This window comes from Scyliorhinus canicula, chromosome 14 (genome assembly GCF_902713615.1).
Source record: "Scyliorhinus canicula chromosome 14, sScyCan1.1, whole genome shotgun sequence".
Lineage (NCBI taxonomy): Eukaryota > Metazoa > Chordata > Chondrichthyes > Carcharhiniformes > Scyliorhinidae > Scyliorhinus > Scyliorhinus canicula.
Window position 1 is genome coordinate 51,524,109 of NC_052159.1, and position 15,164 is coordinate 51,539,272.

The following is a 15,164-nucleotide window of genomic DNA, read 5'->3' on the forward strand; positions in this document are numbered from 1 at the left end:
TTCCCGTAAAAGTCCTTGAAGACCTCATTCACCTCTACCCCTTCCACACCACATTCCACTCTTGTCTCTCACTCCAGCAATTTCCTGCCGCTCCCGCTTGCGGATCTGATGTACCAGCATCCTACTCGCCTTTTCACCATGTTCGGACACTGCCCCTGTGCCTTCCCTCCAGCTGTGCCTCCGCCTTTCTAGTGGTCAGCAAATCAAATTTAGCCTGCAGCCTGCGCCTCTCCCCAACAGTCCCTCCTCTGGTGCCTCTGCGTACCTCCTGTCTACCTCCAGCATCTTTCCCAGCAGTCTATCTCTCTCACTCCTCTCGCTCCTCTCTTGTGCCCGGATGCATATCAGCTTCCCACGAATCGCTGCCTTCAGGGCCTCCCAGACCACCCTACCTGAACCTCCCCGTATCATTCATCTCGAGGTACCCCTCAATACATGCCCGGACCCTCCTACACACCTCCTCTTCCGCCAACAACCCCATCCAGCCGCCACAATGGGCGCTGGTCCCGCACCTCCCCCTCTCCAACTCTATCCAATGCGGAGCGTGGTCGGAGATGCAATGCCGAATACTCGGCCTCCTCCACTCTCGGAATCGGTCCCCTACTCACCACGAAGAAGTCTATCCAAGAGTAGACCCTATGTACGTGGGAGAAGAAAGAGTACTCCCGTGCCCTCGGCCTCACAAACCTCCATGGATCCACCCCACAATCTGGTCCATAAACCCCAGTACCTTGGCCGCCGCCGGCCTCCTACCCCTGGACCGATCCAGTGAAGGATCCAACACCGTATTGAAGCCCCCCCCCCCCATGATCAGACCTCCCGCCTCCAGATCTGGGACCCGTCCCAACATATGCCTCATAAAGCCTGCATCGTCCCAATTTGGGCATACACACTAGCAAGCACCACCTTCTCTCCTTGTAGCCTGCCCCTAACCATAACATCCCTACCCCCCTTATCCGCCACCACCTGCGATGCCTCAAACGACACATTTTTCCCCACCAGAATCGCCACTCCCCGGTTCTTCACATCCAACCCAGAGTGGAAAACCTGCCCACCCATCCCTTCCTCAGACGGACCTGGTCCGCCCTTCAGGTGGGTCTCCTGAAGCATTGCCACATCTGCCTTTAGCCCCTTGAGATGAGCAAGTACCCTCGACCGCTTCACCGGCCCATTCAATCCTCTCGCATTCCAAGTGACCAACCGAGTCAGAGGGCATCCCCCCCCCTCCCCCGTCGACTAGCCATAGCCCGTCGACTGCCCGCCCCAGGCCAGCGCCCCCTGCCCGACCCAGTCCCCACAGCGACAACACCTCACCTCTGTCCCCCCAGCCCCACCAGCTCCTTCCTGACCCTACCAGCAGCAACCCGGTATTCCTCTTTTCACCCCCTCCCTTCCCCCCCCGGCTAGGAACCCTCCTAGCCGCGAACCGTCCTCCATTGTACTTCCGTGGGTCAGCTAACTTCTGCTGACCCCGAAACTCCCGCCAATAACCCGACCACTCCCAAAGTGTGATCATCCCCCAATCTATCCCTCCTCCAGGCACCGCTCCAGCGCGGGGAAGAACCAGTTAAGGCCCCGCCTCCCCCCGTCATTGTCTCCACCCCCAGCCCCGCAGCGCGGAAACCAGAGGAAAGCCCGCGCTTTCGCACTGCCCACCACACCCTTCTGACGCAGCTCCCAAATACCAGCCCCACTCCATACCCCCAACCCGGCATAGAATACAACAAACCCCACCCAACCCTCCCGCAAGATACAAAACTCAAACAATGCCCACAGTAAAAAAAATAACAGAACAACACCCCCATAAATAACCATATCAAAATTGCAAAAGCACAAAAAAAAGCACACAGCAACAGCAGAATCCAGCAATAATATTGCAACCGACCCCCCAACCCCTAGTTCAAGTCCAGTTTCTCCGTCCGCGAAGGCCCACGCCTCCTCCGGGGAATCAAAATAATAATGCCGGTCCGAATAAGTTACCCACACGCGCAGGCTGCAACATTCCGAACGTTATCTTTTTCCTGTAAAGCACCTCTTTCGTCCGATTAAACCCGGACCGCCGCTTAGCCACTCCGCACTCCAATCCTGGTAGATCCGTACTACCCCATTCTCCCAATTGTTGCTCTTCACCTTCTTGGCCCAGCGCAGCATACAGTCCCGATCACTGAACCGGTGGAACCTCACCAGCACCGCACGCGGGGGTTCATTCTCCTTCGGCCTCCTGGCCAGTACTCTGTGTGCTCCCTCCAGCTCCAAGGGCAGATGGAAAGACCCGGCCCCCACTGGCGAGTTCAGCATCGTAGCCACGTAGGTTGTCAGGTCCGACCCCTCCAGCCCTTCTGCAAGGCCCAAGATCTGCAGATTTTTCGCCTCATGCGGTAATCAAGCTCCTCGAAGCGTTCCTGCCACTTCTTGTGGAGTGCCTCGTGTCCCTCCACCTTACTCACGAGGATCCCGGCCTCCTCCTCTCGTTCAGTGGCCTGCGTCTGCAACTCCTTGATGGCAGCACCCTGGGTCGTCTGAATCTCCGAGAGCCTTCTGTTTGTTTCCTGCAGAGAGCTCAGTACCTCAGCCTTGAAGCCTGCAAAACAGCGCAGGAGAGCAGCTTGTTGCTCCAGGGCCCACTGCTTCCACTCCTCTGGAGCTCCGCCGGCCGCCATCTTGGATTCCTTCCCCTGTTTTTTCTGGGGAGCTGCTGCCGTTTTTCCCCCTTTCCACTCCGAGTTCGAGTCATGGACTGCGGGGAAAGTCGATCAGCACACCTTCTCCCACGGGGAGGCGTCGAAAAAATTTCCGTTTGGGCTCTAAAAAGAGCCGAAAAGTCCGTTTGAAACGGGAGCTCCCAAATATGCGGCTTCCTACGTCATCGGCGCCACCGGAAGTCGGAGTTGAAGGTGCGATAAAACAAACTTGACTTTCCACCATGCTTGACTCGCAGCGATGTGCTAGTCATCATGCGACACTCACCCTACACACACAATAAAATCACTAGTAATCTGCGAAAGCATTTCTTCGACCCCTTCATCAAGTTGCTCATTCACCTCTCTCTGTCTTCTGCAGATCCCAGGAGTAGGCTCCCCAGCAGTGGATAATTGCATCAACCCAGAACATGCCAGAATAGAGAAAGAGCTCCCCTTACCCTTCTCCAGCCAGGGCCACAGGTCGTCTTGCCACTTCCCTTTCCTTACTCCAGGGCACAAACGCAAAGTGGCGTCGGCAACCGAACACACAGCCTCAGGCAGCTGCAGTTGCAAGCAGCAGACACCGCTCATTCGGATCAATCTGCATCTTTCTCCCCTTCTTGCAGCTCCCAGCAGTAGACTCCTCATTTTTGGAAAGTCACACAGAAGGGAGAGAGCTCCCCTTCTCCAGCCCAGGCAGCACCTTCCCATCCTCCCTTTCCTTACTCCAGGCTACAGAAAAAGAAGGAAACAGCAGCAGCAGCCTCCAGGCGTTTGCAGCCACAAGCAACAGCAAGCGGTAAACACAACCTGCAGCACCACTTGAGAATATTTTGTTTATTAAATGGTCAACAGTAACAAAGATTTGAAAATCAACCATGTAACATTCCACATATCACGCTAACCATTAAACCGCAAGGATCCATCACTGTGTCATATGGGTACCATTATAAAGCTATCAACTCGTTTTCACAAAAAAAAAATATCACCCCTTGCAGGCTCTTCAACAGAAAGGAAGATAAGTCTGAGAATGTGTAATCATGTCCAGAACTTTGTCATAGAAATGTTCTGTCCAGCAATGTGTTACTTGTTCCATGTATCAGTGCCATTCTTCGTCCAGGAACCGAAGCTGTGCAGGCAGTCCCAATCTCACCGGACCCAAATCCTTGCATCCACATATTCCACTGGCGCTCAAGGTGCAGTTGAACATCCTTGCCTTCCAGAGTGTTTAACCTGCGGTCGCGTGCCAGTTACATGCAGCCCTCAACAGCGCCGGGCCCAATTACGGTGTGAAAGTGGATTCTCCGTCCCCGCGTCGAATGCAATTTCGGCGTGGGGCTGCAGAGAATCCAGCTCTATATACCTGAAATTCCTACACTCATCACAAAACAAATGCAACCAGCATACAGGATATATTTAAAATAGGAAATTCCATGGGTACGTGTTGAGCTGGAACCTTTCAAATGGAAGAGGTAACAGATGTACCAATTTTAATTGATTATTTTGAGAAAAGTAAACATTTCAGTTGGTGCATGTATGGAAATGCATCACTTGCCAATGATTATTCCATAAGAATAATGATTTCTGGCAGCTGACAAAATCGGATGTTTGATTAGCATAAAGGCTTATAGCGCAGTAAGCGGCATTTCAGCCCAATACATCTGTGATGGATAGATTTTGTTGGGATTTCTTGCCTCACTCTCCTCTGATACGAAATTGCATATTTTCCCCAACCCTTCAGTTTGGAGTGATTCGACCCTCTAATAACCCCACAGGAAACTTAATCAGATAAAATGAGGGTTGGTTTATTTTACACACATACAAAATGCAGGAAAGGGTTTTGCAATGTCACCCCTTTTGCACTTGTACAATAAAAGCAGGATAAGGAAAACAAAGGGTACTGGACAAGATTGTGATAAAATTAAAAGTATGGTTTCAAATGAGTCCACAGTCCAGAATCAAAGTTCCAATTGTGTATTCCTTTAGAGGTTAACAGGCTGAAACTGTTGCAGGGTGATCTGTTTTTCCAGCACGAGGATTTCCACAATTGAAGAAGGTGCTGTCATGGGAGTGTCCTTTTTAAGAAATGTTTTTATCTGATCACATGGCTTCAGTGATGTCATTGTGTGGATGGAGCTGGGCTGTGGCCCTGGGTTTTACATTCGCTTGTTTGAACTGCACAGGTTGCAAGAAGTGTTTCTGTAGCTTCATTTTAAAAGTTGTTTCCAGACTGATTGATAACTTAAAAGAGATAATAGCTTTCTGGAAGGAATTCAAACCTGCTGTTTGGAATGGGAACAAGTAATCAATAACAAGTCTGATACCAGTGGGAGTGCCGTGTGCTGGGCCACACCTTTGAAAAAGGGTTTCTGGTTTTACTTGGATTTTGTTATTGAATTGGAACAGTTAAGGGGGAATTCATTAAGGCTATACATAGATTACTGTAGTTGTGGGGTCTTTAAGTTTGTAGTTGAGAAAAATTCTTATTGTGTGTGTTTATACAAATGTTAACTAAATTTGTAGAATAAAGCTTGTTTTTTGATTAAAAGCGTCTTAAGAATTTTGTTGAATAACACCTGAAAGGCAGGCTCTTATGCTCATCGTAACCAAAATCAATAAACAGTTATAGGTCAGGTGAACTCCATAATTACTTTGGAGTTTTCTAAACCCTGGCCCATAATATTGCGCAGTGATGAATTGGTCTTTTCTGCACCGATACAGGTTCTGATGTTCCAGTCGCGCACAGTGTAGGTGAGGGCCAGGCAATTTACCTGGAAAGCTCTTTCTGCTGCTACCTGTTGGGTGCTAAAATAATATATAATCGCTTATTGCCACAAGTAGGCTTCAATGAAGTTACTGTGAAAAGCCCCTAGTCTACATTCTGGTTGATTGGGTTCAGTTCCATGGCAATATTACAGATTCTAGCATCTTGGCAGGAGATCATGTGACATATTGCCCACTTCTTGGTTTTGGACAAAGGATGCTTTTTTCCAGGCCTGAAACCTTGAGAGGTTTAATGTAGAAATCAGGGGTATCCTTTGTCCTTGCAAACATACTGCCTCCATTGGTCAGAGCTCTGCCGCAGTAATGCAAAGAGTGTTGGTGCATTTCTTTGGAATTTGTTTTTCTGCATTAGCACCTCTTTAAATAACTGGGTCCTTTCCTTGTTGGTTTTCTGAAGGCTAGAAATTCCTCTGGTATGAGTCATGGCTAAAGCCTTTGTCCATTTTTAAAATAAAATAATTTTTGAAGTAGCCAGGTTGACGTGTATTCTTTCCTGTCATACATATTTCATATCCTTCCTGTCTTCTGGATGGGATAACCGCCATTCCCCTTTCCCAAATAAACTAATTCATGTCAGGCTGTTGGTAGCCTCCTGGCATCATTTTTGTCAGCAATCCCAAAAAAGACAGTTGGTCGGCTGTGACAGAGAGGGCAATAGATTTGCATATGTACAAGAGCTATTGATATCTTTATTTTCCTTAATGAGCTAAGGCAGGCTGTACTACTGTGCTGTAACCTCGGCTGAGATCCACTAACAGCATTGACCATTTCATCTTAAAATGTAGTCCTTTCTTGGTGTTGTTGATGCTTTTTTCTCTAAGCCATTGGAAGAGGGAGAAAATAAACATGTATTGGCAGTATCTGTAATGTGACGAGTTATTTTTGTTATTCTTGGTGAGTCCTTTTTCCAATGTCTTAAAGTGTTTCCTATATATGATCTCCAGGTGCGAGAAGCTGCTACAAGATCTTCCTGTACCCCAACCCTGAAATGCTACACTGTTTGGATCAACTATTGGCTTGTAGGAACCAATTGGCTCACTTAGTTGGTTATGAGTAGCTTTGCACACAGAGCATTAAAGGGCACAATGGCCAAGGATCCAGGTAATGCACACCATGGTTGTGTGTTTTCATTTATAATATGAATGCTTACTATTAGCTGGAATTTTATTATCTTTCAGAAACCGTGATGCCTTTCCTCACAAAATTGTCGGAAAAATTATCTAAAAGGTAGGTTTTGTCGGCCCCTTTGGTTAATATGGGCGTTCAATTTTTATCTCTGCCTTTATTAGTGTTTAGCATTGCATTACTGCACATTTTTCAGTTTGTCCTTCATACTTTCTTAAAACCAAATATCTTGCAGGTAGTTTGCTGATGTGCAGATTTATAAAGTGTAAATTTCTTCTGAGAATGTGAACACATTCAGGAAAATAACATGCTTACAGACTCAAATACATTTGTGTACAGAGTGCATTTTACATAAAGCTGCAAATACTCGGTGTACAGTCCTTAAACACAGTATAGGTTGACACTATCCTGAAGAGTTTAAGTACCATTTTTTAAAACCTATTCCTACCACAGTTTGATTGTATGTGTGTTTTTGCATTTGGGTAGTTAGATATATTTGTACAGTTTAAACCTTTTGGATTGGATTTGTTTATTGTCACGTGTACCAAGGTACAGTGAAAACTATTGTTCTGCATAGAGCTCACACAGACCATTCCGTACATGAAAAGAAAATACATAGGACAAACATAAAAACTGAAGTGTAAATACATTCAGGGTAGTTAGACATATTTGTACAGTTTAAACCTTTGTTAATTTCTGAATCTTTACCTGAGGTGCGTAAATAGCAATATTTAGCAAACTCTACTTGTTAGCTTAAGGAACCTGGCTGGCCTATTTCTTGCACTGAGCTTCACACAGTTAATTATATACATTAAATTGACAACATCGCCTCCTTTTTAAATCCAATCTCTGTTATAATCACTGTTCTTGGTGACTTCATCTAAAACGTGTTGGCTTTCGCATGTATATGATGATACTGAGCTCTTAATCACCAGCATCTCACTCACCTCTTTCTACTGCCTCATTTGGTTTGTTTTACTGATTTGTCAAGCTGCTTTTCTGACGTCCACTATTGGATTAGAAGATATTTTTTCCAATTAAATATTAGGCGGACCAAAAGCATAGTGTTCAATCCTCAAATTCCTTAGCCTAGCCACGCACTAGATCGTTTTGACAGACACAGAACCAGATCATTCGTAACCATCCTACTTGACTCTGCATTGAGCTTCTGACCCTATAATCCTCTGTATCTCCTGACCTTGTATTCTTTTGATTTCAAAGACTGCCTTTTTCTTCTTCAATGTTCCTGTCTCTGCCTCCTGCTTTAGTTCATCTTCTGCTGAACACTTCATCTATACCTTGTTACCTCCAGACACGACTATTGCAATGCTCTGGATAGTTGCGTGCGAGTGGGTCACAAATACAAGGGAGTGGCTGAAGATGCTGTCTTTGTGTAATAATAATAATCTTTATTGTCATAAGAGGCTTACATTGCAATGAAGTTACTGTGAAAAGTCTCCAGTCGGCATATTCGCGCCTGTCTGGATACACAGAGGGAGATTCAGAATGTCCAAATTACCTAACAGCACGTCTTCTGAGACTAGTGGGAGGAACCCGGAGCACCCGGAGAAAACCCACACAGACACTGGAAGAACGTGCAGACTCCGCTCAGACAGTGATCCAAGCCAGGAATCGAAACCTGGGGCCCTGGCGCTGTGAAGCCACAGTGCTAACCATTGTTCTACCGTCATGTGTATGAGGCTATGAGAGACTAGAAACTATGAATATGGGTGGGATCGGAATGAGAAGTTTATTTTGGTGGGGGGGGGGGGATATGTAGTTGGGAGAATGCAACTTAATTTGAACAATATACACTAAAATCATGGATAAATCTAATTGAATACGAGTATCTGCCGAACAAAACCAGTTTCGTCCCCATGCAAATTATTTTGTTAAAGACAGAGCGCTCCATCTGTTGGCCAAACCCAGAAATACCAAATGTGACCATGTGAGTCAGTTTCACAGTTAATTTATTTTCTTTCATTTCAGTTACAATCTAGTTTTGAGGTCGGTAAGCATTCATCTGCAGCCCATTGCAAACTATTGGCAAGAATCGTATAAAATGTCAATATTTAAAAAATAAGGATTCTTAAATTATCCAGTCACATTTTCTCCATCACTATAAATAACCACGGTAATATTTTAAGAGGGGAAAGGAACCACATCACTGATCGAGTGCGATTCAGGCATATGAAACTACAGTGGCACATGATTGTTCATTTTGTTCACGTTTTACCGAAGCATCCTCTTCCTTTAGGCATTATGCCTTGTGTGTTGGTAACCATGAACTTTCATTGGCTTGCATCATTTTTAGACTTAGCAAAGTACTGCAGTGGTTTGCTGTTGCCTTCTGTAGCATGGCTGACTAGAAAACCCACCATCCTTACACCTGCTATTAGATATATTGGAAGGATTTATATGTTGATAATCAAGCCACTCTATGAATATTCATTCCAAGGCCAATAAGTTCTGAGTGAATCAAGAGGTTCTCGCCAAGAGGTAGCGCTGCCCCACTGAGCCACAGGATTAAAGGCAGACTTTAGATTAAAGTTCACTTCAGATTCCATACATATCTATTTCTACTATGTTGGGACAGGTAACACCTGTAACCAGGATCCCTCCCCATTCGGTGATCATGAACTGCTGTGAGGTGCAACGAACCAGAGGTATGGGAAGCATCCTGCTGACTGTACCCAGAATATTTATCCTTGAACTTGCTGAAAAACAAACAAACGTGGTAAATCACCTCAAAGATGAAACTTTAAAATGTTGAATGTTCAGAGGGACTTGGATGCACTTGTATAAGGATACAGTTGACAATCCGGTATAGCAAATAATTGGGAAGGCAACTTGCATGTTGATCATTATTGCAAGGAGTTTGGTGTTCTGCTGCAATTATATAAGGCTATATGTTCTTATGGTGGGCCTTTACTGTGGCGTTTAGAATATTTATAGGTGATCTCATTCAAACATTTAAAATTCAAGTTCGATAGGGTAGATGCAGGAAGGATGCTTCCCCTGACCAGTGTACAGTCAAAGAATAAGGGGCAGCTCATTTAGGCCTGAGGTGAGGAAGAATTTGTTCACTCGGAGGATGTTGGATCTTTGGAGTTCCCTGCCCCCAGAGGAGTGTGGAGGCTCAGCCATTGAGTATGCTCAAGACTGAGAGGTTTCTACATATTAAAAACCAAGGGATTTGGGGATAGTGCAGGAAATTTGGTGTTGGTAGAAGGTCAACCATGATAAATAACAGGAATGTGGAATATTTGGCTAATGGTAAAATTCTTGGTAGTGTGGATGAGCAGAGGGATCTCGGTGTCCATGTACATAGATCCCTGAAAGTTGCCACCCAGGTTGATAGGGTAGTGACGAAGGCCTATGGTGTGTTGGCCTTTATTGGTAGAGGGATTGAGTTCCGGAGCCATGAGGTCATGTTGCAGTTGTACAAAACTCTAGTACGGCCGCATTTGGAGTATTGCGTACAGTTCTGGTCGCCTCATTATAGGAAGGACGTGGAAGCTTTGAACGGGTGCAGAGGAGATTTACCAGGATGTTGCCTGGTATGGAGGGAAAATCTTATGAGGAAAGGCTGATGGACTTGAGGTTGTTTTCGTCAGAGAGAAGAAGGTTAAGAGGTGACTTAATAGAGGCATACAAAATGATCAGAGGGTTAGATAGGGTGGACAGCGAGAGCCTTCTCCCGCGGATGGAGGTAGCTAGCACGAGGGCATAGCCTTAAATTGAGGGTAATAGATATAGGACAGAGGTCAGAGGTGGGTTTTTTTACGCAAAGAGTGGTGAGGCCGTGGAATGCCCTACCTGCAACAGTAGTGAACTCGCCAACATTGAGGGCATTAAAAAATTTATTGGATAAGCATATGGATGATAAGGGCATAGTGTAGGTTAGATGGCCTTTAGTTTTTTTTTCCATGTCGGTGCAACATCGAGGGCCGAAGGCCTGTACTGCGCTGTATCGTTCTATATTCTATGTTCTATGATCTCATTGAATGGTGGAGTGGACTTGAAGGGCTCCCATCTTATGTTCTTAGTGAGATCGCACCGGAATACAGTGTACAATTTTGGCATTGGGACAGTATGGTGAAAGTTCATTAGATTGCCCTGGGATGAGAGAGGCTGATCTCATTGAAACATACAAGATTCTGAAGGGCTCTTGTTTTCACTGTCTTGGGAATTTAGAATATGGTGACACGGTCACAGGATAAGAGATTGATCATTCAGAGATAAGGAAAGATTTCTTGACTGAAAGCATTGTGAATCTTTGCAATGCTCTACTCCATTGTTTAATATGCCTGAGGCTTAGATCAAGCTATTGTCTCTCAGGGAATTGAGAGATATATGGAGCAGATGGGAAAGTGGAGTTCGAGCTGAAGAGTAGCCATGGTTGTGTTCAATGAAGTAGGCTCGAGGAGTTGTATCATCTACTCCTACTTCTGTTCAAATGAGATTTCTGAACTTCGCAAATCTCAGCTTTTCACATCCCCAATTTTAATCACTTCATCATTTATTGATAGAATCATGGAATTTACAGTGCAGCAGGAGGCCATTCGGCCCATCGAATCTACACCGGCCCTTGGAAAGAGCACCCTTCAAGCCCACACCTCCACCCTATTACCGTAACCCCACCCAACCTTTTTGGACACTAAGGGCAACTTAGCATGGCCAATCCACCTAACCTGCACATCTTTGGACAGTGGGAGGATACCGGAGCACCCGGAGGAAACCCACGCAGGGACTGGGAGAACCTGCAGACTGCGCACAGACAGTTACCCACGCTGGGAATCGAACCTGGGACCCTGGAACTGTGATGCAACTGGCTAACCACTGTGCTACCATGACACCGATGCTTGTCTTCACCTGTTGAAGCCTTAACTTCTGGAGTTCTTAATTTGTTCTGTCTGTTTCCCACTCTCAACCCCTTTAAGACAGTTTCTAAAACCTTCTCCTTTGTCTAAGCTTTGGTCACTCGGTGTCAATATTAGTTTGATGACTTGATACACCTGCCGAGTGCATCAGGACGTTTTCCTACTTTAAATGTGCGACATCAGTGTAAATTATTATGCTACATTGATTATTATTTTACTTAATTATTTTACATGCATAAGTACTATCATCTGGGTTCACTGGAATTTATATCAGATACTTTTTATTTTACAGAACCGAAAAAGATTTTTGTATGATGCAAGAAATGAAGAAAAAAATAAATCCAAAATGTTGTGTAAGTATTTCTCTCATTTTATTTACACTGTGATCTTCCGGGTTTATTCTTTTGATTTGAGGGTGAGTGGGGGAGAATAGTATAATATGCCCGTAGAAGGTTTTGTAACCGCAGAAGCCGTTGGAGCATGTTTTAATAAGAGCCAAATGACCGAGAAACTGCTGGAAAACTGAGGCACTCTCAACTGTAATTCTTGATGTTACTTCACCAGATGGACACAGCTCAAACAGATTGTTTATTTTGACAGGCTATTCCTGACCTGGAAATGTTATTTCATACCAACCTTCTCCTGTTGCTCATGATGAGCTGAAGCATTCACTGTTGCACAACTTTCTATTGTGAAATCTAAATCTAAAAACCTTTATTATTTCATAAGAACTCTGAGCAGGAGGAGTTCATCTGGCCCTTCGAGCCTGCTCCGCCATTCAATGACTTCATGGCTGATCTTTTGTGGACTCGGCTCCACTTTCCCGCCTAAACACCACAACCCTTTATTCCTTTATTATCAAAAAACTATCTATCTTTATCTTGAAATATTTAATGAAGGAGCCTCAACTGTTTCACTGGGCAGGGAATTCCATAGATTCCCAACCCTTTGGGTGAAGAAGTTCCTCCTAAACTCAGTCCTAAATCTACTTCCCCTTATTTTGAGGCTATGCCCCGTAGTTCTGCTTTCACTCCTAGTCTACTCAACCTCTCCTCGTAATCCAAACCCCTCAACTCTGGGATTAACCTAGTGAATCTCGTCTGCACACCCTCCAGCGCCAGTATGTCCTTTCTCGGGTAAGGAGACCAAAACTGAACACACTACTCCAGGTGTGGCCTCACTAACACCTTGTACAATTGCAGCATAACCTCCCTAGTCTTAAACTCCATCCCTCTAGCAATGAAGGACAAAATTCCATTCGCCTTCTTAATCACCTGTTGCACCTGTAAACCAACTTTTTGCGACTCATGCACTAGGACACCCAGGTTCCTCTGCACAGCAGCATGTTTTAATATTTTATTATTTAAATAATAATCACTTTTGCTGTTATTCCTACCAAAATGGATAACCTTATATTTGTCAACATTGTATTCTATCTGCTAGACCATAGCCCATTCACGTAAACTCTCCAAATCCCTCCGCAGACTTCCAGTAACCTCTGCACTTTTTGCTTTACCAGTCATCTTAGTGTCGTCTGCAAAGTTGGACATATTGCCCTTGGTCCCCAACTCCAAATAATCTATGTAAATTGTGAACAATTGTGGGCCCAACATTGATCCCTGAGGGACAGCACTAGTTGCTGATTGCCAACCAGAGAAACACCCATCAATCCCCACTCTTTGCTTTCTATTACTTAACCAATCCTCTCTCCATGCTGCTACTTTACCCTTAATGTCATGCATCTTTATCTTATGCAGCAACCTTTTGTGTGACACCTTGTCAAAAGCTTTCTGGAAATCCAAATATACCACACCCGTTGGCTCCCCATTGTCTACCGCACTAGTAATGTCCTCAAAAAATTCTACTAAATTAGTTAGGCATGACTTATCCTTTATGAATGACCTACCCTTTATGCACCCATGCTGCGTCTGTCCAATGGAACAATTTCCATCCAGGTGCCTCGCTATTTCTTCCTTGATGATAGATTTCAGCATCTTAACGAAGTTAAGCTAACTGACCTATAATTACCCATTTTCTGCCCACCTCCTTTTTTAAACAGTGGAGTCATTTTTGCTAATTTACAATCTGCTGGGACCACCCCAGAGTCTAGTCAATTTTGGTAAATTAGCATTAGTGCATTTTCAATTTCCTTAGCCATCTCTTTTCGTACTCTGGGATGTATTCCATCAGGGCCAGGAGACTTGTCTACCTTTAGCCCCATTAGCTTGCCCATCACCACCTCCTTGTGACAACAATCGTCTCGAAGACCGACCCAAAAAACCTGTTCAGTTCCTCAGCCATTTCCTCATCTTCCATTATTAAATCTCCCTTGTCATCCTCTAAAGGCCACTTTTTTTTGTTTTATATATTTGTAGAAACTTTTACCATCTGTTTTTATATTCTGAGCAAGTTTACTCTCATAATCTATTTTACTCTTCTTTATAGCTTTTTTAGTAGCTTTCTGTTGTCCCCTAAAGATTTCCCAATCCTCTAGTCTCCCACTAATCAAAGAATAAGGAAAGGTACAGCACAGGAACAGGCCCTTCGGCCCTCCAAGCCTGCGCCGACCATGCTGCCCATCTAAACTTTCCCAAACCGCTCCAGAACTGCCATCAAGTACCCCCATTCTACCCGGTGAAACGCCTTCTCGGCGTCCAATGCCACAACCACCTCTGTTTCCTTCCCTTCCGCCGATGCCACAGCGACGTTGAAAACCCTCCCAATGTTCAAACAAAGCTGCCTGCCTCTCTCTAACCCCGTCTGATCCTCAGCTATCACCTTCGGGAGGCACTCATCCAGCCTACCCGCCAGTACCTTTGCCAATACTTTTGCGTCCACATTCAGAAGTGATATGGGCCTATACGATGCACACTCCGTCGGATCCTTATTTTTTTTTAGCAACAGTGAAATCGATGCCTGCCCCAAGGTTTGTGGCAACACCCTCTTCCCTATCGCCTCTTCAAACATCCCCACCATCAGGGGTGCCAGCTTATCCTTGAATTTTTTATAATATTCCACCGGAAACCCATTCGGCTCTGCCACCTTCCCCGACTACATCCTCCCAATCGCATCCTTTATCTCCTGCTCCACTATTGCTCCTTCTAATGTAGCCCTGTCCCCCTCTCCAAGCCTCGGGTACTCCAACCCATCTAGAAATTTCTGCATCTCACGGTCTCACCCGGATGGCTCTGACCTGTACAACCTCTCCTAAAACTCCTCAAAACTTTTAATCAGCTCCGGAGCCACCACCAACTTCCCTGCCCTATCCCTCACCTGAAGAATTTCCCTTGCCGCTGCTTCCCTCCAGAGCTGACCTGCTAACATACTTGCCCCGCCTTATCTCCATGTTCATAAACTGCACCCCTTGCTCGTCTCAGTTGGCGCACCGCCTTCCTGGTGGACAATCGGTCGAAGCTCGCCTGTAGTTCCTTCCCCTATTCCAGCTTCGCTGGGTCCGCATCTTCTGGATAACTCCTATCTACCTCCAACCTCGCGTCTATTACCCTCTGCCGCTCCAACCTCTCTTTGCTCACCCTGGCCTAAAACGAAATTACCTTGCCCCTCACCACCGCCTTTAGAGCCTCCCAGACAACTGCCTTCGGCACCTCACCCGTACAGTTGAAACTTACATATTCCTTAATTACCTTTTCGATTTTCTCACAGAACACTTGGTTCCCCAAAAGCCCCACAT

The 15,164-nt window shown here is 45.4% G+C and overlaps 1 protein-coding gene across 1 annotated transcript in view; it reads left to right on the top strand.

Moving 5' to 3' along the window:
- Positions 1 to 15,164, top strand: part of LOC119977391 (mitochondrial intermediate peptidase-like) — a 223,117-nt gene that overhangs the window by 44,491 nt on the left and 163,462 nt on the right. Inside the window, 4 exon segments of the mRNA XM_038818241.1 lie at positions 6,417 to 6,519; positions 6,521 to 6,566; positions 6,644 to 6,692; positions 11,766 to 11,826. Coding sequence (XP_038674169.1) covers positions 6,417 to 6,519; positions 6,521 to 6,566; positions 6,644 to 6,692; positions 11,766 to 11,826 — 259 coding nt within the window.